General features: G+C 49.1%; 1 protein-coding gene across 5 annotated transcripts in view; it reads left to right on the forward strand.

Annotated features, from left to right (window-relative positions):
* Nucleotides 1–24,058, forward strand: part of LOC119455296 (centaurin-gamma-1A-like) — a 136,844-nt gene that overhangs the window by 70,030 nt on the left and 42,756 nt on the right. For 3 of the 5 annotated variants that reach the window (XM_037716692.2, XM_037716691.2, XM_037716694.2), the window contains exons 2-5: nt 4,790–4,848; nt 12,524–12,611; nt 13,346–13,431; nt 20,573–20,717. In XM_037716692.2, the coding sequence (XP_037572620.1) occupies nt 4,790–4,848; nt 12,524–12,611; nt 13,346–13,431; nt 20,573–20,717 (378 nt within the window). Of the gene's footprint in view, nt 1–4,789; nt 4,849–12,523; nt 12,612–13,345; nt 13,432–17,175; nt 17,520–17,575; nt 17,880–20,572; nt 20,718–24,058 lie in introns of those variants that run through there. The other 2 variants (XM_049668690.1, XM_049668691.1) reach the window with 2 other exon arrangements.

A 24,058-nucleotide genomic window follows, 5' to 3' on the forward strand; every position in this document is an offset into this window, starting at 1 on the left:
CAATTGTGAACGCGCCGAATGTAACGCAATGGGCGTCCTGGACACGTTCACACCAGGCATCGTTTATATATCAAGTCGAGCATGGGCTTCAGGTTAAGATAAATTTCTAAATACGGGGGCGAGTATAAAAAAATAAATTACGGCGCTTTACGTGCCAAAACCTCGATCTGATGATGAGGCTCGCTGTGGTGGGGAACCTCGGGTTCCATCACCTGGGGTTCTTTAACGTGCACCCAATGCACTGTACACTACGCGAACGTTTTCGCGTTTTGCCTCCATCGGAACGCAGCCTGGACTCGGACCCGCGACCTCGTGCTTAGCAGCGCAGTGCCAAGACCGCTAACTAAGCCGCCACGGCGGGTCGCGCACCTTTATAGAGAAAATTTACATGGGACAGGCGCTCAAGTGGGCGGGAAATTGTTCCCATTCACTGCCACTAAGCGAAAACACAAACGGTAGTTACGAACTTGCACACTCGTGCGCAATCTGCCGTGCCTTTGAAGTGCTGCTTTAGAGTGCCGAGTGCTACAGGCGGAAATTTGCAACGGTGGATCTCATCATTGTCGCTCTTCACAATTAACTTTAAGTTCAACTGCCGGAGTCAGGCCTGCTAGAGGGATATCCAATTAGTACCGCTATTTAATTAGCTGCCCCAGTCATGTACATGCTAATTTTCTAATCTCATCACACCGGCTTATCACGCAGTATATCCTATACCAGTAGGATACAACGTGTAAGCAGATAATTCACAGAGGCGTCTAATGATATTACCCCGCGTAGATTGTCTTCCGTTTTGCCGTTGATAGCTTTTCATCCGATCATCACTGTTATCAAGGTCTCGCTCGGCGCAATCCGCAAGTTCTGGAATGTTGTCGTCGATTGTGTAACGAAGAGTCTTGTCTTATCAGATAGCGCGCACGAATCGAATAGCGTTGTAGAGACGTACGCTGATACATTGATTCGTGTACGGCGATACATGTATCGAAATAGACAGACTTGACCCGTCAGTTCACATTTCGACGACTGTACTCGCCGACATCGCTGCATACTCATGTTTAAGGGTGTCCGAAAAGTGATTTTTGACACCCATTCGAATACGAATAGAATAGGGCCAAAATCGAATCGAATATCGAATGTTTTTTTGAATAGCTTGCTAATAATAAAGAGCGGTTTTCGCCATCGTTCTTCACATCCCAGTATAGTCAAAAGGTAGCAAGTTTATGTCACTATTATATGTTGTAAGTTATAAATCGTTGTTTTGATAGCACACATCAATTATCACCGTCTTGGTTTTAGTACATATACATTTTAACAATTTATACAGCGACTGATTTTAGACCCCCTTACAGCCTTGTAACATCCTTGACATCACGTATCATTGTCAACCAATTTCACTATGCGTTTGGCGCTTTTTGGTCAGAGCTGGGCCTTGCGCCATTAAACACCACATATCATTATCATCATCACAAATCGTTGTTTAGTAAAAGAACAAATGGAGTATTAAGAGCAAACAACCAGTTTATATTTTCAAGCTCAGGATTCATTGGTGATTGCGAATGATAGCGGCTTAGCGGGAAAAGACTGGCTCTCTGTGTGACACACATAGTGCGCTCCTATACGTAAATGCTCGTGTTTTATTTCTGTGCTATGACCGATGGGATAACATTTATCGCACTGTTGGAAAGTTCGCGGTATTCGAAAATTATTCTAAAATTATTCGTACTTGCGAATAATGACGGTTCAATGCGAACACCTAACTTACGTAATAAGGCAGTATTCGATTCGTTGTTCGAAAGTTTCGAATATTCGCACGCCTCTACTTGTGTTGCTTGCTTTTCTGGGCGCAAGCTTGCCCAATAAAGAGTTAAATATTTGACTGACGCTCCTGACAGTGTTTGATTCTTCACTGTCACTGGAATTTGACAATATGTACAATCGTTCGTGATACATAGTTAAAAAGTTTCAATCGTAAATTAAGGCGCGCAAGGTTTGATTCCACTCGACCCTTGCAGGATGCTTATTCGGCAATGCCTTCTGCAGCATATATCTGTTCTGATTCTTTTTTTTTTTTTTCACGTTGATGGGAGAATGCCTTGGCCCGTTCCCAAACTGGCTCGGGCACGTATTAGGACACGCGCAAGTTTTCTGATTGAATTAAGCGTCTCGACAAGCGACTGTCGAGGGTTTCTCCTTTGCGCACTCACTTATATAGGATTAACGAATGGAATGCGTCAGTAAACGCGTTTGTCGTCGTATCACTTTGAATAGTGGCGTCTGCGCCGTCGCGTTGAGAAGCGCCATGCCGAGCAATTGCAAAAGACAGCTGGCCGCTTTGTTTATTAGCTTATTTCAAGTTTCCGAGTGTGCTGCACACTCCTGTACCTCGCGCGTTGCTTCACTCGACAGATCCCGGGGTTGGCGCGTTGGAGGAATGCAATTTTTTTTATTTATTTTTTTTGTTCTTCCCATAGCGCAGAGCTAAACTGCACGCAGTTCCTGTGGCCCCGTGTTGCGCCGAGGAACTGATACACGAGGCAGAAAAGAACTGGCAGACTGGGAATCGGGCGGCAGTTTGTTACGCGCTTCTGCGAAGCGGCGTCTTTGTACGCATACTGCACAACAACTCCGGAGGTGGTGGTTCGTTGGCCTGCTGGTTTCTATTCTGTGTCGCCACGCGCCACTCTCTCCAGCGCTGCTTCTTCTTTAACACTGCGTGCGCACCAGAGGCAGGCAGCACAGTGTTTGCGCAGCTTGCTTCTTACGCTTGCGGTTCGTGCCTGTTGCAGTATAAGTCTTGCAACAAAGCAGCTCAAGCAGAACTTTTTGTTGGGCTAGTTGGTGCATGTTACTAAATTATTTAAAGCGCCAAACAGACGACACAAGAAGAGACACGGACGAGCGCTTACTAACAACTGATGTACTAACAACTGATTACTAACACGGACGAGCGCTTACTAACAACTGAAGCAGCTCGTTCGTTCTTTCTGTCATTCGCGCACTGCGTACGTTTCACTGCGGTCGCTTTCCTCGTGCGAAAGAAAGAGCGCCAACCGTGGAGAAAAGAAAGGCCGGCGTTTGTTGTACGCCCCACCGTTCCAGAAGATCTTCCTGCCCGGTTGCGTGCGCTGGGTGCTGTTCCAGCAAGCTGTAGCGAGCGCTGATGGGCCGTGTGCCGGCTCGCGTGGCCTCCGTATCGGCTGCACGCACGAGCCTGCACTAGCGAGGCTCTTCTGTTCGTCTACACTCCCTCCACGTATAACTCGGCAGCTTCTCGCCCAAGTCCACACAGTCTCTGGACGTTAAGATTGCGCATCTGTTCTTCTGACAGATGGCGACACGCGCTACCGTGTATCCTCTTTTGTTCGAACGAGCGACAAACGTAGTCGTCGCCACAATTCAGCGCGTGCGCGCGTGTCCTCCATTTGCGTGTGACGAAAAAAAAAAAAAGTTCAGCGTGTTTGACTATCGTTTGCACACTGTGATTACACTGAACTAGTTTGTGCTTTTAGAATAGTGTCATGTGTGAAGTAATTCGATCGATGTATCCGAACGCGGCTGTAAGAAAGTTACGGGACGCATTCCTTATTGGCTGCTTCTTAATAGCAATATCATGCACACAAAACATCTCAACACGACGTCTATGCAAGAAGTCACCTTTACGTGGTGACTTCTTGCACGAAGGCCCTTATATGGCGCTGTTGGCAGGTCCTTCTCGGTCCGCGCATCTGCGATAAAGAGCACTGTTCGCTCTGCCTCCCGGTTCGTTACAATCGGGTTTTACAGGGCCTTGAGTGCTGTAAAACCCGATTGTGACGAACGATTGTTTGCGCCCTTAGGCACCATCCCTGCTGACACGTTCTGTATGCATTCCAATAATCCCGTATGCGTATATCGCACGATTCTTATAGAAATTACATGGACTTTTTATGGAATCCATGTGGTATACATAAGAATTTGGCGGAGAATATGTGGAATTATTGAATGGCACACATAACCCTTCAGGGGCCATGTGGACCTTGTTTTGTCATCCTACACTCGTGCTGCATACTTTCTTGATTCATAAACCGTTAACCTTTTGGAATGCGTACACAGAACAGACGGACACATCGCGCAACCCCCTCCCCGAGTTGTGTCTGCCTTTTTATTTATTTATTGTTTGAGTTGATTGTAATAAAACATAGGAAACTTAAATATGTCAGTTCCGCTGGCAGCGCTGTAACTAACATTACGTTGCGACTCTTGCGACTCCAAGGGAGGCGCTAAAGGCTTGGGACTGGGAAAAAAAATGTTATGTTAAAGGATATATCGTAAGGAAAAAACGTGCATAGTTGAAAGTGGAGGAATAACGGACTGTTCACATGTTAGGCAGCCTCAGAACATATACCGCGGCTTCGCTCATATACCCAAACATGGCTTATAGCGGCTTTTATAGCGGCTTTTATAGCGGATATAGTGGCTTTTCTTTGCGTTCTTTTGTGCTCCGAAAGGCCCTTCATGTATGAGCTCCCTATCAATAGCGCTGCCTATACGTTCCCCTGTTGCTAAAGCTCCCTAGTGTACAACAAGTGCGCAAGGGGTGCGGGAAGCAGCTTGATGCCACTTATTGCGTCATGCCGCGTGGGTGGTTGACGTGTGTAGATGTCACACAGACGCGGCAGTGCACTGTTTGCACCGTTGCACTTTCAAACGCCTTTGAAGAGAGCGCGAGATCTTGCCTTTGTTGGAAAGCGAGCGAATTCGCCGTCCGTGTTCTCTGGCTTATTCTCCTTCTCTCTCTCTCTCATTGCAGATTCATTCGTCAACAGCCAGGAATGGACGCTGAGCCGATCTGTGCCCGACATACGCCTGGTGAGTGGACGATATTCCTCTCACATGTTTTTTAACTTAAAAAAAAGGAGAAAAAAAAAAACAATAACCATACACGACAAAGAATGGTCTCTGAATCTGAAAACACCCATTCCGATTTGCCGTCGCATGTACTACAGTCTTTGTCAAAATCGCACGGGCTACGTTGCCCAGTCCATGGCCGCCATGCATGCACGTCACAGGCTGTTCAAAACGAGTTCCTATAACGTGCTACAAGTTCAAACCGCCCCGGGGCATGCAGAAAGAGCTCTCGAAATATCCGTCCTGGGGTCTGCATCGAGTGTCGGAAGCGCCACGGCAACCGCACCGCACAGCCGAAATACGTGCAAGGTAAAGGCCTATAGGGAGTACATAGCCCGTATACTTTTGACAAAGGCTGTACATGACTTGCGTTAGCCATTGGGTGGAGTTGCACTGTTTATGTCTCCGTTTTCTTGGAATGAAACGTAATTGAATCATACTTTTTCAGAAATCGTGCCGCAATTACCTTGATGGTGATGCTTTGGAGGTGATGTGTAATTTATATGGGCCAAAAGGCAAACGTTGTCTAACTGGAATGATGATTGTCACTCTATTCAGTGTGACATGATACAGGCAGAACAACGCTAAGTCAATTCGGGGTGTGTTTGAATTTTCAGAAATTTCGTTGTGCAAGATTGCTTACTATACCAGCGAAAATGAAGCAGAAATTTCCCCTTTTCTGATTTAATCGAAATTGCCATTACGATGTACACGGGCAAGACCAGCTCGTAGAAGCATCAATGCTTGTATGCGGGACAGGGAAGCCCGAGAACTGGGGCCCGCCGCGGTAGCGGTTAGCAGCTGTGGCGTTGCGCTGCTGAGCTCGAGGTCGCGGGTTCGATTCCGGCCGCATTTCGATGCGGCCAAAATGCACATCCACTGCGGCGTGCCTCATAATCAGATCGCGGTTGTCGCACGTAAAACACCGCGATTACCGACGAAAGTGGCTTCTCTACTGAACAACAATGAACACCTCGTAATTAATTCAGGCACTCGTCTTTGCTCAATGTCGTGCAACTAATCAAAGGGCTCATTCATCTGTTGAAATGAAGATTTAGGGTGTGCCGTATGATAGACGAGTACTGTCAACCTCTATATATGGGTTTCATAGATTATGAAAATCCATCTGATTCAGTAGAGATACCAGCAATCACGGAAGCATTGCGTAATCAATGAGTACGGGAAGCATAAGTGAATATCTTGTGAAATATCTACAAAGATTGCACAGCTACCTTGGTTCTCCAAAGTGGAAATTTACCTATCAAGAAAGGAAGGTGGGGGGGGGGGGGGGGGGTCAGGCAAGGAGACGCAATCTCTCCAATGTCATTCACTGCATGCTTTGAAGAAGCATTCAAGCTGTTAGACTGGGCAGGCTTAGGAGGAGGCTTAAGGGCGTATATCTCAGCAAGCTTCGGTTTGCAGATGACGTAGTCATATATTCAGCAACAATGGGGACGAATTACAACAAATAATTGAGGACCTTAACCGAGAAGGTGTAAGAGTGCGGTTGAAGGGAACAAGAATTCAGGATCGCCAGTCAGCCTCTAGAGTCTGTACAAAACTACGTTTATCAAGGTCAATTGCTCACGGGGGACCCTGATCACGAGAAAGAAATTTACTGAAGAATAAAATTGGGTTGGAGTGCATACGGCAGGCATTGCGACATCCTGACCTTCCTTATCGGTCAGTGCTCACCACTGTCGTTGAAAAGAAAAGTGTACAATCATTGCATTCTACTGGTGCTAACATATGGGGCAGAAACTTGGAGGTTAACAAAGAAGCTCGAGAACAAGTTAAGGACCGCACAAAGAGCGATGGAACGAAAATACTAGGCGTAACGTTAAGAGACAGGAAGAGAGGCCATTTAATGCGTAGGGCAGATAACCGGTGGGCCAATAGAGTTACAGAATGGTTGCCAAAAGAAAGAAAGCTTAGTCGAGGACGGCAGAAAATTAGATGGGGTGATGAAATGTGGAAATTTGCAGGTGGAAGTTGGAATCAGCTAGCGCAAGACGGGTGTAATTGGAGATCGCAAGGAGAGGTTTTCGTCCTGCAGTGGACATAAATATAGGATGGGGATGGTGATGATAGTTCCATTATGCGCATGCACGCACGGAATGAATTTTTGTGCGTTAATGTAGGAAGTATTTTTTTTAATTACTGAGAACAAAGATGCGTTCACTCACATTATGCTTTATCGGTCAGTGTGCAGGGTTTATATCAGACCGTTTGTTATCACTAGCATTCGATGCACATACAAGATTCGTATATATATGTCCACAAATATATCCGCCGAGATGCCGACCTACCCAGCAGCAGCAGCAGCCACACCAAACCCGGAAGGGTAGGCAAGAAAAGAAAGAAAGAAAGAAAGAAAGAAAGAAAGAAAGAAAGAAAGAAAGAAAGAAAGAAAGAAAGAAAGAAAGAAAGAAAGAAAGAACGAACTGTCGTTCGGTGCGTTACCTCGCCACGTCTAGCCCGTTTTCAGTAGTGAAAGGTAAGGAGAATACAGAGCTAAGCGCTGGCGAGACATCTTTTATAACGCCGCTTGTCAAGGAGTATCTATCTGCACTGCCGATCTGTGGGTTTGGTGCTGTACCATTTTTTTATTTTATTATTATTATTTTTTTAAATCCATGGTTTGGACGTGATACGGACGTGGCAGCGTTTTGCTGGTTGTAGTCAACGTATACGCTTGCTATAATTTCCTGCGGTGCGGTCGCATTTTTTCTCAAACGATAAGGGTGGGGAGTGGGAGAAGAGGAGAAAGCGTCTCTCATACTTGTACAAGGGTGAACGCCCTTGTGTGCAAGGGAACATAAGGGGATCGCCCTCTATTTTACCAGAGGTGCGGAGGCCTGCTAACCATTTTTTTATTCATTTACTGACGCTGCCAGTCATATCTTCGGACATATAACAGTATGCAGTTATTTAAATACTCAGTGTTCATGCATGAGCGAAAAAAAATGCTTCACAGTAATAATTGCAGAAAAAAAATTAAATCTCGGTACTTATACGTATAAGAGCTACAGCGGAAAAATAGTACACGAAACTGTCGAGTCTTTTTAGGTTAACTTAATATGTAGCGGTTATTTCGGCTTTATTAAAGGTTAACTATTCGCACTAACTGTGCGCCGTATAGTGCACATACATGACTGCAGGTATATAACCAGCATGGAAGTGAGAATTCGTAACGGCAGCAGCGCACGCCGCTTGTCTAGCAACTTACAGCCGCCTGCTGTATACGCTTTCGGTAACGCGGTCTTTATTTCGAACCGTGGCTGAGGTGTAGCAAACGTGAGTACAATCGAAGCATTTGTTAGCGCAGTTCCCGTCGTGAGCACGGCGTCTCCAGAGGATCTGTTGGGAGTGGGTAAGGGAGGGGTGGGGGGAGGAGGGCAAGTCCTATGGTCCAAACGGGGTATACTTGCGTGAGCTCTGCAAAGCTCTGCGCCCGCTCCCTCGAGAAGCCCGGATCGAGGCTGTCCTGAGCCCGGCAAATCAAACCTCGGGCCAGTTTATCGGCAGCCTCGTTTCCGGGGTTCCCAGAATGAGCCGGCATCCACCGGAGCTCTACCCTGCGTGGTAAATTCATGGTGGGGGTGTTCAACAAATGCCAGGCAGGGTGTGAATCCTGCCTCTGGCAAAGTTGGACAGAGCAGTCTTTGAATCACTAAAGATGTATTCAGCATCCGACTGTGCAAAGGCTAAGGCGGTCTCCTCTGCCTCCTCAGGTGTAGAGCCCGAGGGAAGAGGTCGGGGTAGGGTTGGCTTGTAAGCAACTGCTACAGCTTCATGCGTTGTACGTGCGGCGTCTACCCAAATGGCATTCTCGGCTTGTCCGTAATACTTGTGGCGGGCGTTTGCGCGAGCTACGCGGCGAGAGATGTGATACTGGGGATGGACGTTTCGAGGAACTACGAGGGGGGTGTGGATGTGTCGAGGAATGTGATGCGAAGGGAGGCGAGGATATGGCGGCCAGTGGCGCTCGCGGCAAGTCTTACGTACTCCGTCTGAAGGTGCGCCTCAACTAGTTCAGGAAGCGTGATATGCATGCCTATAGTGCAAGGAGTTTGGCTGTGCTAGTGCTGCGGGGTAGGTTTAGGGCTGCCTTAGTTGCAAGGCGGATCATGGCGTCCACGCGCTCGGTTGCCGTGCGGTTCAGCTTGAGATATGAGGTGGCGTACAGAATGCGGCTAAGCGTAAAAGTATGTACAACTTTCATGTTGTCTGTTTCGTCTAAACCCTTGTGCAGGGAAGATACGCGGCGTAGAAGCTGCAACACCGATTGCGTGAAGCGTCAAGAGCGCAAGGCCCGCTACATTTACGTTTCATACAGATACGACAGTTACGATGTGGCCAGCCAGCGGTGCAGTTTAGGTTTTAAATTTTCGGTGACCCGACTTCCGGTATTCCCAGTTACAGCAGCGGCTGCGACTGCGCATGCGCGTGTACATTGTAGGAGGGACTGATAGTTGCGCGGGGGGCATGTGCAGTTGTGTTCTGCTGAGACGCAGTTGCAGCCAGCTCACGTTTTGATTGCCGGTCTTAAGAAGCGTAACGTATGCAATTGACAGTGTGAACGACCAGCATTGTTACCGATCAGTAACGCATGATACGGTCTTTGCGAGCGCTACGACCGCAGTCTGAACGTACCTTTACTCGTCCTATTCTGTTCTCTCGCGGTCGTGCCGCGCAAGCCCCCTGGAAAATCCCAGTCTGTTCCTTCTCCTCTCAGCGCCGTTCCTGACATAACGGGCATGCATACGTACCGCGACCAAATTTGAATATTCCTCGATTGCGCTCAGCATCGGCTGCGCATCTGCATACACCAGGTCGACCCGGTAGCATCTTATGCATACACACACCGTCTCTGCCAACGCAGCGCTCTGCCGGGAGCAGAATGTTCAGTCTCGCTTAAGGGCACACCGCGTACGGAGTAGCCTTCCCATCCTGTGCCTCGCAAGGTGATTATACAGCGATGCTTCGCTCGCCCAAGGCCAAGGGCTGCGTGCACGCTCTCGACGCCGCGAGATCGGAGGACGATCCAGATCCGCGGCGCAGTGCAGCTAAATGGCGGCTCGTTTGCATTGCTGCGTCGGCACGCGCTGAGTATGCAAATGCACGACTCCCGCCGCGCGTCACGCTCGGCTGTGCAGCCCGGCGCGTCCATTGTCGTCGCGCTGGCACACCCCTTCCTCGTCGCTGCGTGGCGGAAGGCGGCTAAAAACGTGCGCTCGTGCTTTAGTGGGAGCAGCTATTTTCGGGCAGTGCAAATTTCCACCGCAGCCCGCGCGGGGACAATCGATGCATGTCACCGTGGCCCAGTCTCGGCGTCCGCGCTTTCCTCGTTGTGTAACTCCGCTTAGCGTCGCTGAACGGGTGTCGCACGTCCGTCTCTGCCGGTGGATGCACGTCGCACACATGCGAAAGACGCAATCGTGGCTTAAAAGCCACTTGCATCTGGTCTGACCAAGGAGGGTCCTCCTTGGGCTTCACAGACGCATTTTAGAAGTTGTGTATATATATATATATAAGAGCTCTACCACGCGCGTAAATTAACGACGATTTAGGAAGTACGAAGGTTCAGAAAGGCCCATAAAAGATTTTGACTGCTTGGTAAAGTTGGTCTAGAAAGGCCGGATCGGTCGTCATCGACGTTGTCGTGACGCCGTGACGCAGAGGAATATTTACTGACGTTGCGTATAGCATAACGCTGTAGGTATGTGGTGACGTTGTTCGTAAATGTATGAACAACATTGCTGCTTGCGTTTCATTCGGGGTTCGATCGCGCGAGGCGGCCTCGGCGATCGCACTGACGCAGCCACCGGCTGGTTAACAAAACTGAAGCCGCTTCGTACAAGTATTGTAGCAGAAATTGTTTAGAGTGCTCCGTCGCTTGGCAGTATCTTTTTTTAGGGTTTAGAGGGCTTTCAGGTCTATACTGCCCGCGCTAACTACTGTTTTCACAAGCTTGCTTATCAAATACCCCAGGTCGTCCGCCCGATATTCGCCAAGGAACACATGGCCCTTTGTGCCGACCGCTCCTGTATTTTATCCATGAAACAGGACTTTAATTTACATATAAGTTATGTTGCATGGCGCATGCTTGCGCCATGAGAAAAATACCGAAATTTGTGAATGGGTATCCTGCGGTATAGTTCGCATCAGAGGGTGTTGCACTTGCACAATACAAGCATTCTATTTATATGTCTCTTATAACAACATAAGATGTTTCACTTTGTGCTGGCGACGTCAATCTCTGCGCATGTAACACTGTTTTGGATAATTTCTATTTCGTTTTTTTTTTTCTTTTCTTGAAAATGTGTACGTTTTAATATACCGGTATGTTCTTATACCATACTAATATAGTAACCGATATGTGTTTATGAAGTACCAATGTTTACTTCGGTGTGTGTTTTCGGAGGGCAAGCTTTAGCCAGGTGTCAATTAGCTTCATTCGCCATTGTTTGTTTTATTTTGTAAATGAACCAAAATAAATGTAAAGTTCATTTAAAGCAAGCGCACACGTGCCCACACTCAAAAACAAGCCGGAAATGTTATGTCAGAACTGCTTTACACACCTGATTCTTTGCACATTGCGTGCAAGCGTATGTTGAAGAAATACGTTAAACAAGAACACAACTGCCATAGAATGTAAGGGCGCCCATAGGTTACAGCGACAACTAACTCACTCGCCTAACGTGTCGATGCAAACAGGATAAAAGATGCATCTCCACCGAACTAAGCTGTCTGCTAAAGTCACCAATCGCACTGGCTCAGCGGCTCTGGCCTTCACTGAACACAAGGTCGCGGATTCGAATACCGTCAGCGGAGGCGGCGCTGCATTTTGGTGTGAGCGGAATGCAAGAACACTTGTCTATCACACTTTGTATGCACTTTGAAAAAACCTCCGCGAGGTCAAACCCGAAGCCGTCCACTATATCGGGTGTCTCTCATACGGGCATTGTGTCCGTTGGAGAGTCCGATGCTTTTCAGACGCCAGTTTCCTCGAAGCTCCGAAACTCGCTTGGAAATACATGGAAATAGGATGGCGCAGTCTTCGGAAGAGGAGGCTGGTGTAGGGGAAAATTAGTTTTAGTGCAAGCACATTAGCTTTAAACCCTTCGAATAAATTAGCGCTATCCTTTGAGAAGACTGTAGGAACGACGGTAAGTTGTGAAATGCTGGGGCATGCTGACGTAGTTTCAAGATATATGTGAGCCGACGCGGACTTTGGTCTCTAAGGCAAATAAAGTTCCTCTCTCAAGATAGTGACTGAGAACATTGCTTTCGTGCGTAGAGAAGGCGTAACAGCTAATACTCTATGTTGTCGTTTTTCCTTACTTGTTGTTAGGGCAGAGGGGTCGGTCCGCCTTTCCTTTTTTTAAAGGCATTAGTGACTTATTTGAGGCGTATACTGGTCCTGGCGCCACACAACACGACCGAACCCGAACCCATCGCTGGTGTCACGCACATCTCGTTTTCGCAAAATTCGATCCAGCCAGCAACGATATGGACCCCACCGTCGATCACTGCTTCACCGTACGACAGTCGATTCCTGAAATAAACCACACCTTCTATACATGCACTTGCCCGACATGTTGCGGCGTGTCCTAACCCCGTGTCTTTGCAGGGCATCGTGGGCAGCCTGACGAGCGGCAAGTCTGCCCTGGTGCACCGCTACCTCACCGGTTCCTACATGCAGGACGAGTCCCCAGAAGGTGCGTCTCTCTCTCCCTATAAATATATAAACATGCACCAGACCTGCTCGATCGCTGCTTGAAAGTCACCGATGTAATCGCGCAATGCTATATACTGCAAGAGTCGAATATAGCTAAAATGCACCAGTTATTTGAAAAATACCAGCTAGCCTTGGAACGCCTAAGTATAATATATAATAAATGGAATAACGCTTGCAACTACTAAATTACTCTAATGCTACTGTCATTTCAAGACAAAATTTTTAGTATCACATTAAAATGTCTTAAAAAGTTACCTAACTTTCGTAGTTGCTAAGTGTAATGATTATGCGACGGAAGCATGCGGTATAGTTTCCATTCACTTCGTAAATATGCGTCCGCACTCCGTATAGTGGCCCACTTCGTGCTCGAGCCGGTGGGACACTTCACCGCAGACACGCAGGGTCACCCATGTTCCTCGTAAATTTCTCACAATCTGTACACGTTGTGTCGGCGGTGATGTTCATTTTGTTGAGATGGCGGCACAAATTTTAGTTATAGCATCCGCCGTTGTCTCCAAGTGCAGGGGTTCTGTCGGCGCATTGACGAACCTTCACTGAGGTGTTTTGGAGAGAGATTAGTTCGGAGCTTTAGAGATTGCATCGGAGACTACTCGCCGCAGTCCGCTTAAAAGTGTCGCATATGCTGTCCCACTCCAGCCGCTAATTAGGTTCGTATAGCTGAGCCTATATAGCCTTGGTGTGTGCCACATGCAGGTGGTCGCTTCAAGAAGGAGATCGTGGTGGACGGCCACAGCTACCTGCTGCTCATCCGGGACGAAGGTGGACCCCCGGAACTGCAGGTGGGTGGCGCGTATAGCTTTAACACATTTATTTTGCTCTTTAGGGTAGTATACAGGGTGTTTCATTTTAGCTGCACCAAATTTTTAAAAAATTGCCTGTGACGGATAGCACAATTATAATCCTTGATCTAAACTACTCGGTGAGGCGGTCATTACTTCCACGAGAAATCAAAACGCATAGTTTAATAATTAACATAATTACGCTAATTGACTTTTTCATTATTTCACGGCACATCTTTCAATCTACGAATTATAGCCGCCGAGTTGGCAAGGCGTATCCACTTGGAACGAATTCTCAGGACCGAACCAGTTTCGAGATATTAATTTTCAAAGTGTCCGACGAAATGCATGGGCGTTCGAGTTAACTTTTTAAGGAAAACGCTGTTTTATGCATTGAAGCACAAAGTTAACTGGAACGCCCATGCATTTCGTCGGACACTTTGAAAATTAATATCTCGAAACTGGTTCGGTCCTGAGAATTCGTTCCAAGTGGATACGCCTTGCCAACTCGGCGGCTATAATTCGTAGATTGAAAGATGTGCCATGAAACAATTAATTCATACGTAATGTAATTAATTAAAGAGGTAATTAGGGGATTTTTATTATTCAGTCGAATATGCCGTGCAAGTAATGTCCGCCTGTTCGAGTGATCCAGCTCAGTGCCTAGAACTATATGCTGTCTACCCCAGGCGATTCAAGATCTTTTCTTTATAGTCTAAAAAAAGAATCTAATAAAAATGAAACGGTGCAATAATAGCTATTCCATAATCGAAATTTTCGTGATTGTATCGATTTCTGAAGGAAGGGGATTCCACCAATCACATATACGCGGGAAAAATTGCAGTAAGAACTTCTGTACAGCGTACACAAGGACTAGACGAAAGAAAAAAAGAAATCAAAATGAGCACACAGCGCTGACTCAGCAGCTGGCTGAAGCCTGAACCTTAGCATACTGTAATCAATTTGTTCTTTACGACGCTACTTGGGACGTTGCGTGCATGATCTGATATGGAAGAGATGTATAGTGAGGACACAAAATAAGTTCGTTGCGCACTTTCGGTTTGTGAAAGGTTTCGGGTTTACTTAGTGTAGTTGAGTGTAGTGTAGTGTCATCGAGCGTGATGACAGAAAAAAACAGCAGCGCTGAGGACAGAACGTGACGACTAACAGACGTCGCTTAGAACGTTGGTCGCTGGTGTTTTCGCGTCCTTTCCGAAAGTACAGCGTCGCCTCCTCTGCGTTCGCTGCCACGAAGCTATAGCTGTGCGTGCAAACGGACGGTCATGTTGCGGCTCATTGCTCATATACTCGGTCACTCAGTTTGTTTTCTTGTTTGTTTTTCGCGGGCCTACTGGGTTCGCGTGGCTGCAGCAGGAACGGTCATTAAAGGAGGACGAAAGGGGCGTCTCCCCGGAGCAGGCGCTCGCACACGTGTAAGTCTGCGCAAGTCTTGTTTTGCGTATCAGATAAGCACTTAGCTAATGCGTTACAGCCAGCCTGCACTTTTCGTGGCCATTGCCGTCTTGGCACTGCAATGTCTCCGAACGAAAAACGCGAAACACAAGAACACGCGCGCGCACACACATTGGTTTTGTCGGTGAATGCTCCAGGAAATCTCTGCGGATCCCAGCCGCGTGGGGCGCGCTCCTCTAAAAACCTGTCAACCTTCCGCCTTCACGACCAGCGCCAAACATTGTTGACCGCGAGACTGCGAAGTAGACGAAACTGACAAATCTGTAAGTGGGCAACGCCCCACCGCACTGCAATTGAAGGTGCCGGGGTGGCTAACTTTGCTGTGAACCTTCGTCGAAAGTCCTGTTGGTGAAAGTAGGTCCGCCCAGTCGATTTTTCCTGCTAGGTATATAGACACGCACGGTGGCTTCAAACGGCAGCGTCCGTGGCTTTCTTTCGTTCTTTTTTTTTCTTTCGGGGTATCTCGCGTAGGGCATTTCAGTTGTGAGCAAGAATTAAACTACAACAAAGCAGTGGCTTGTCCGATCGGAGCGGCGCTTGCACGCGTCCGGTTTCCCATTTTGTTGCGCCAGCCTGCAGTGGCTCTCTTCCAGAGGACGCTGACCGCGGAAGAAGCTACGTCGGCGGCGAAGTTAAGCGCGTCCCTTCTTTCGAGGCCGAGACGGGCCGTTAAAGACTCGGCTCGCGTGACGCGCCGTGCTCACTTCGGCGTACGTGGTACATCGCGAGGCGAATCTTTGTAGCGCAGAACGTCTCTCGAGAGAATTCCAGGGGCGGAGTGCGACACCCGAGCCCCGACGCGTTGGGTGTATCGGCGGCGGCGGTGCGAACGAGACCAGAGCGCGAAGGGAATTGAAAAACTGCCGGGCGGCGATTGTGAATGGAACGAGCGGCGGCCAATGCCTTTTCTTCTCATCGCGCGGCCATTGATGACGGCTCCCTTTGTGCGCGCCGAATGCCTGACTTTCTTTTTTTTCCTCGTCTCCGAGGCGAATCTCGAGCCCTGCCGGCTGTGTGTGCGTACACCAACGGCCTGCCGTCTCTGCGACGTTCGACGGCGATTCCCTCTCGGCCTTTTGAAATCGCGCGAGTGTGCGCGCACCCACTGCGAAGGCTTCGAGTCGCATACTTTCATTTCGGGAGAGAGGGAAAGGGTGAATGCGAAGAGAATAGTGCTGCGTGCAGTGGATACGTTCTCAGAGTGGGCAGCAAGGTGGTTTCTGGCGGATAGTGCCCACGTTTGTAAAGGCGGAAGGAGTTGAACTTCTTTCTCGGCCCCACTTCTGTGTAGCGTTGTGTGAAGCTGAAGAATTGAGAGTTGGTATGCGTACGTATACACATCCATCTCGAGGCGGAATAGCTCGCCGCACAGGATGGAGACAAAGGAGAACCACGAAGACGAAAAAAAAAAAAAAAAAGTGCCAGCTCCTCGCAAGGAGCACTACCGCTGGTTGGGACTCGTTCTGGTTTTGAAGTCGGGCTGGAGCACCTCGTCTCGCTGTTCCCTGCGCGAAGAGCGATGCCTCTACGTGCCCTATTCTTCTTCGCCTTTGTCTGATCTGCCCGACGTGCTCGAAGCGGGCCCCCTCTTTCTGGAGCATTCGTCTTGCGTGCAGTCATTGGCCCCGACTTAACACGCGGGAAGAGCGGCATGTTGCGTATACGCGCGGGCAAATGGCTGGGCTTAGCAGATAATTCGGGGTATAGGAGAAGAAACTACAGCAAGTGAAGTCGACCTTCGACAGATGTGGGGTATTTTCGCCTGCAGTGCACTCTGTCACCGCGGCACAACGCCGGCCGCACCTGTTTACCGCTGGTCGGAGACGCGCTTCTGCCCACGCGACGGTGGAGGAGGGGGGAGAGCAACTTTTGCCGCAAGTTCATTGCCGCAAATTATCGGAGCCCCCCCGCTAGCGCGCGGCGTCCTTTATCGGCCGCGTGGATGCGCCGTGGGCGTATCTGGGTCACCTGGGCACGCGGTTTTGTTTTCTTTCGAGGCTCATCCAAAACGCGCTCGATGGCGGCCAGTGGGCGCCACCATATTCGCGGCGCCGCAGCGTCGCGCGCGCGCCGCGTTTATATCATATATTTTGTTTTCCGTACGCAAGAGCGTTCTTTTCCCGCCAGCGTTGCCGGGGTAACGGCGCGTGCGTGCTCGCCGCCGAAGTGCCTGCATGGCGGCCGCAGCAGCAGACGACAGCTCGGTGCAGACGACGCAATAAAGCAACCTGCCTGCAGCTGGCGTGTCCTCGTGCGCGAGCGTCGATCACACCGTTGGCGCTCGTTAATTTCATCCATCTCGGCGGTTGTCCGGCGATACCGCGAATGGAGCAGCAGCAGCGCGCAGTTGATCCCGTCTTTCAGGTTCTCCGATGCCGGCACCGCTCGGCGGCGGCGCGCGTCCCGTTTCCAAGGCGATTTGCATCGCTTCGATTGCCGTTGTTTCCCCCGAAGGAGGCGCGTCGCTATAGCTCGCCGGTGGCCGCCGGACCTGCGTGTGTGCGCGCTTCGTCGGCGAACGATGCACATCGTGCCGAGCTTCGTCTCCGACCTTCTTTGCGTACACCTGCTGCGTGGTTGAAGAAGAGAGGAGGCTCGCCCACATCATCCACCGAGTAAGTGCTTCCAGCGTGGTCAGTGGATCGCGTCACGCGTACTGCTCCGCGTTGTTTACCGCACTGCACGACTCTCGCTCAGTACGCGAAGCTTTTCCCGTCGGTCGCTCCTCTTGCGCGGTGCTGCTGCAGCAGCAGGCGGCTGCCCGGTGGTGCAACGGTAATGACCGTGAAGCGCTCGCTCGGGGTCGTGAAAAAAAAAAAAAAAAAACTGTTGTCACGGCGCTAATGGCTGATTGTGGTGACGTGTTGCCGGCGACGGCCGGCTGTGTGGGCTTGCGTAATTGCCGGCGCTTGTTCTGCGCACCAATTTGCCGACAGCAACGCACTGTCGGAGGGACCCTTTGTTGACTGTTGAAGGCGAGTCTTGAACTTTCATCTATTGTATTTAGTCGTGACTTGTTTCTGTTGGCTTTCTGAGGAATACACTATTGACAGAGATTGTCTGACTCAGAGAAAAGCAGGCTACTAAAATAAGTACTAACGCCCACAAACTGCACCGTAAATTATGTGCTCCGGTTCACTTGGCCGGGGTTCTTTAACGTCACTTCGCTGAAACTGTGTATGTGTTCGTTTTTTTTTGTTTTTTTTTGCGTCCACTTGTGGAGATTGCATTCTGTGGTCCATGTTAAAATACCAAGTAAGGTAAGGTACGTGTTTGGAGAACAGAGAGATAATCTTACGCGCCTGTATGTCCTATTCAGTTATCAACGTCTTTAGGGGTGTACTACGTTGATGCGCCCATAATCTCGGTGTTTCAGTCATATTGCAGGATCACTCTATTTATTCCCTATTCGCGGCTCCGGTGTCGATCGCCCTCGTAATATGTACCGGTTTGCATTGGAGACCGATAATCTGACGCCGATTCGAGGCGTTGGCGAACGGGTGCCGAGACGTGCACGCGTGCAGCTGGCGCTTTTTGCCACCGAGGTCGGTTTCGAGAAGTGAGCGCGCTGCCAACACGACGGCGCCTAGCTTATAACGGAAACGGCGTTATTCAAACTCGTGACAACAGGCCGATCGAGCGCCTTTCTCGAACGCCGTGTCACGTTTCATTTCGACGGTTTCGCTGTTCTGAGCGCGAAACCGGGATTGCGAAACGCAGTTGGGGGGGATTGTGGCTCATACCCATGCACTCTGCAGGATTGGCCAAGAATGGTCGCAATCCTGCAGAATGCTATAATGCCGAATGGTTAGTTCAAAGAAAATTGAGTGAAACGAAGTATGTGTTTATTGCGCTATTCCGTTTAAATGTCGGTGTGCATCATGTATAACTGTCAGCCCACATTATATGTTCAGGATTTATGTAAGAATTCTTATTCTTGTAGCGGAGAATACGAACGCCATAGCGGGTCACGCTCTCCAGCCCTTTCTAGTGGGTCGATCCCTCCTGCGCTTTCCTCGAGAAACGCCGCTCGTGCTGAGAGCTCGGACCTTCAAACAACGGACGGCCCAAACGGCTGGTGTCTAATAAACGCCTTTACATTTGATTATTGCGGAGAACAGAGGTGCGCTTACTGGCACTACTATATGCTGGTTAGAATAGTGTTTCTCCCTGTTTAGGACCCGTTTGCTGGCACTTGCATTCGGCGCATCTTCGTATATGCGCGGTACATCCACAAGTATACAACCGCCGAGACCGACTCAGCAGCAGCCATGCAGGGCAGGCCGAGAAAGCCTCGCTTTGAAAATTGTGGCAGAAACCGCCGTGGCTGTTACGTGACCGCTTTATTAGCTGCTGTCTATCCCCGTGCACACGTGTGGCTGTACATTTCAGAGCTGGTGCTTGCGTGCATTCGACAGCGAACAACGCTGTTCGTGTCGCGCGTGCAGTCTGATTATACAAAACTGTTTCGCTCTATAAGTGGGCGGCAACATTCAAGAAATTTGGAACCATTAGGCGCGTCTTTTGAGTTCATTTCGTTGTTTCGAGGTTTTACGCTCTACGGGTATACCGAAAGTAAAAGCACTTCGTTAAATGGAAGATTGCGTAAAATCTGGTTTCGTTCAATCGAGGCTTGGCTGTAAAGCAATAATCCTCATTGCAGTATAAGTTTTCCGCGCTCTGATCGAACACGACACCACAATGTGTCACCGCCACCGGCGCTATCCGTATTATAATAAATGCCACACTAAAGACCTTGAGATTGCGAATACATCGAAAGAAGATATTGAAATGTTGCTTGACTATATAGTTAAAGTATCGCTTGGTAACTGCGCTTTCGACAGGCGGAAGTTGACTTATTAGGCAGTTATAGCATGTCCGGCATTCCGGTGTACGCGATGACGTTTGGACGCCGGTATCGACATATTCCGACGCTTCGTGTAACCAGAATGCCTTATAGACAGGTTTTCGTGCTCCATCGGTGTTCTTGTCGAAAAACGTGTTCACGATGGCGCCGCTGCCGAAAGTTTACACCAGCAGCGAAGATGAATGCGCTTGGTTACAACAACAGTAGCTCTGTGATTGTCTGATCAAGCTCTGCGCAACCAGGTGGCGCCGCCAACCCAGTCGCTCTAAAGTCCCTATATAGGGACTTTAAATCGCTCGCGTTTACGATTCGCAAACGCCATTGCGGATACAGGAATCGCGGACGTGCTAGAACTGTCTGCTATCCAGAAGCAGTGGACGCCCTTTTTGAGTGACTAGGCGAAAGCGCAATCCTCATTGCATGAAGTCACGCTTCTTGCTGTGTTCTCGCTTTTATTAGGTCTGTGATGTCACCGGAAGATAGTATCGCCACCTCCATTTCTTACCTGCGCAGCGCGCTCGAACCTTACGCATTTGACATTCAAATCTGCACGTGATCGCAACCGCCCCCCTTTAAAGCGCGCTTTCTTAGCAATGGCGCTACGGTCCACTTCCATTCGTCACGAGCGTGTGCATGTGTTGCACGTGGCGTCGACGGTCGCCATGCTGTGTGTGTGACCGGGCTAGTTGATAATACATGGTATATATATATAAAAAAAAATACGCGGATTGAGGACGTCGGTCCTTTCTTTTTTTTCCCGTGCGCTGTTTCGCGATGCTCACATGCATCCCTTCCTTGCAGTTCAGCTGCTGGGTGGACGCTGTGATCTTCGTGTTCAGCCTGGAGAATGAGGCCTCGTTCAGCGCCGTCTACAGCTACTACATGCGGATGGCGCACTTCCGGAACAACGCCGGCGACCTGCCCCTCATACTCGTCGGCACGCAGGGTGAGTGCACGCAAGTTTTTCACTCGTTGGGTGCACACAGTGGGCGTGTCTCTCTTCTTCGCTCATTGGTGTACTTCGGCAGAGCAAAGGGAGCTATATACGGGTCGTATGCCATCAGCCCCAATCGGATACAGGGACTGCAGTTGCGTGCACGCTCGAGCCAAAAGGCTTGCCCACCACCCGTTAATTCCTGCCACCATTTGATCGTTCCGAAGGGTTGAAAATTGAGCTTGTCGATGCATTGTTGGTAACTGCGCGAGACGACAGTTAAGACATGGCATCCGGGCTGTTGCGTTTGTCGTACTGAACCCATTTTGTGCTCATCGATATTCATTCTGTATACACGTTCTTGCAAACAAAACTTGTTGATAGCCTGCAGCCATGTGTTACCTTTCTTGTCATTTCGCGCTGTTCCCAAGTTATTCATTTGACCCGCGTTGTGCGAAACACCCCGCCTGTGGTTCTCGTAATTGATTGGCTGACACGATCCCTAACTGTCGCTGCGCTGCAGTGATCTAGTGTCGAGACAGCGTGTGCAAGCGTCGATCGAAATTCATAGCCGTATTTGACGACAAACTGCTAAGCACTCGATGTTACTTCTTGCAATACTTGACAAATTTGCTGCGAACGTGTTATCTTAAGACAAAATAAACACGGCGTTACGGGCTCTTAAGAAGTAATTAAATTCACAGCCCGATCCTCACTGCAAGCGATCTTCATTGACTCGAACACACTCTAGAAGTGCCCGTGACGTCGTTGGCGTGGCTATACTTATTTGGAACGGGCAAGAGAGCGCAGCACATTAAGATTAGTCAGAATAGCGAACTACGTATGCTTATACAGTGGCAACTTTACACCGGGTTGTATTCTAAGCTTGTTATTTTTGCTTTCGTTGGGCGTTTGTCATCGTCATCTGAGTAATTACGTACCTGTAGTTTTAAGATGCTCAACCCTCTCCCGTCGTCGCATTCGTGCACGTGTTCAACGCACGTTTCGAGCGCAATCGCGTTAAACACGTACTCGTGTTGCTGAAGGCCGGAAAGAACGAAGTGCATAGATGTTACAGAACTCGTTTTCTTTCGACGCCGCGTTGCCATTATCGCCAGGATCTGTCGCTCGGCGTGACGGAGGATAAGATTGGAAGGGGAAATGGAACCTTACAAAACAAGCGACACTGACGGCTGCCAACACTGGGGGAGAAAGAAAAACTGTCGTTTTTTGCCACGAGAACGATAGCAGTTCCGTGGGTCGGGCGCCTACCCTGCTGACGGTAGATCGATAGGGAAAAAGAAAAAAAAAAAACATTTTTTTGCACGCTTGACGGCGCACGTTGTTCATTCGGCGCTCCTTTGTTTGAGCGCTCATTTGTGCCTGTCAACCCTGTCAGCAGCAGTAGCCCCGATATCGCCGCTTAAGTGACAACCTGTGTTGACGCGAAGGCAGCTATAGACGCGTCTCCGTACACAGAAGGGCCGTTTCTCTCTCTCTGGAAGGGCTTCTGGTATGCCCCCGCGAAAAAGCTCTCAGCGGCAACTGTGGCACAGTGTTGCATGCGGGGCGCGTCTTTTGAGAAGCGCGGCTGTCGACAGGCGGGTTATACTGCCTACTCCCAGTGAAAAGTTGTGCTGCTTCCCAATTATCGTGTCATACCCCTGCCACACGGGCAAAAGTAAAGTCCTTTGCAGGAAACCCCTTTTGTTACTCTGAAAGACCCTTTGCAGAAACGAGTTGCGCCAATGACACATGGCATCGCACTAACTTCTTTAGGTGGTTCCTCAGATAACGCGAAAAAAAAAAAAAAAAAAAAAACGCCCGTTGCTTGTTAAAGCAGCAAGAGATAAAACATTTACAAAAAGCTGCGCGTATAGATTACATTTAGTGATTGTAGAACCTGAAAACATTTTTTCCCCATTTTTGATAGCTTCTGATGCGCATATTCGGATTTCAACATGGCGGCGCTAGCGACGTGGTGGGGGCGTTTGAGAGTATAGCTAGAGTAAATCTTTATTGTTTGACAAATCGCATTACCGCTAAAGATTAATACATTTTCCAAGGTAAAAGACATAGTAGACTTTTCACTGGAAGACTTCATAGACTTTTCACTAGAAGACACAGTAGGCAGTATAACCCACTAGCGGGGCACCGCAGTTGTGTAACAGGTTTTCTTCTATTGATGAGTTGTGCACGCTGTATGCGAGAGTACACCTTTCCGCTCGAAAGGTAGATGCCCGATCTTCTTTCCCGCAAAGGAACTTTGACGGGAGGGAGATACTCCTTTGCCGTGTGTCACTGCGCTTGAACGCCTTTCCGGTAGATGTCCCCTGATCTAAAGGACTTTAGAGTGCCCGTGTGTCAGGGGTATAAGTGAAGTTGCGTAGCTTTAGCTAGGTGCATCGCTGTAGGAAAGTCGGTCGCGCGTGCATCGTCATGCGCAGACCAACAGATCAGCGAACAAAGTCGAATGTGCCAGAAGCACGTCCGCGAGGAGTGAGGGACATAAAAGGAAGCGGTAGTCGAGGGAAATGCGCATGCCTCTTGAATTTGAATAGAAAAACTTGTGCGCATAATCCTATGTGCGTTGTTGCACTATGCAGTGCAGCTACTCACGCGCTCGCGATCTTTCAATTTCGTGACGTCACACGTACTGACGTAGGTCGTGTTTGGATTTCGGTGAGAAACGAAAAAAAAAAAAGGGGGGGGGGGCTTTGATCATTTCTTTATTCTAATAATCCACCTATCATTTTCTGTTCTAATAACCAAGATATAGAGTTCTGAAATAGTACTTAACCAAACTAACCTAATTCAGCTAGAGAGAGAGAGAGAGAGATTCTAACTTTTATTGGTGCCAGCAATTCACGACGGCGGACGCAGCCTCCTTCCGCCTAGCAGACGGCCGAGATCCCCTGGGTCTCAGCGGCTGCCTCGGCTAGCTGGACGGCCCAGACCTGGTATTGCTGGTCTGAGCTAAGCAGCAGGGTCTCCCACTGATCGTTGTATTGCCGTGGATAGAATCTGCTGCAGGCCACCTGGTTTGGATACATGTTTGTTTACAGGAGGCGCCAGGCCACCGCCTGTTTCCTGGTTAGTGCGGGAGGAGCTGATTCAGCTAGTGTTTCTTTTTAGTGCGCATTTAATGGGGGCGCACCCGCTATACGAGCACATCCGCCTTCCGCCCCATAGAAATGGGGCCGGCGAATCGAAGGGCCTTTGCCATGTTAAGCACATGGTAAACGTTACATGACATGACATGGAGCAGATGTCATAGTCACTAAGCCACTACGGCGGTTGGCCGCGGTGGAGGAGTATGTTGGGGGTTCCGGCCGTCACTTAGAGCCGCAGCC

Source organism: Dermacentor silvarum, chromosome 6 (assembly GCF_013339745.2).
Source record: "Dermacentor silvarum isolate Dsil-2018 chromosome 6, BIME_Dsil_1.4, whole genome shotgun sequence".
Classification (NCBI taxonomy): Eukaryota; Metazoa; Arthropoda; class Arachnida; order Ixodida; family Ixodidae; genus Dermacentor; species Dermacentor silvarum.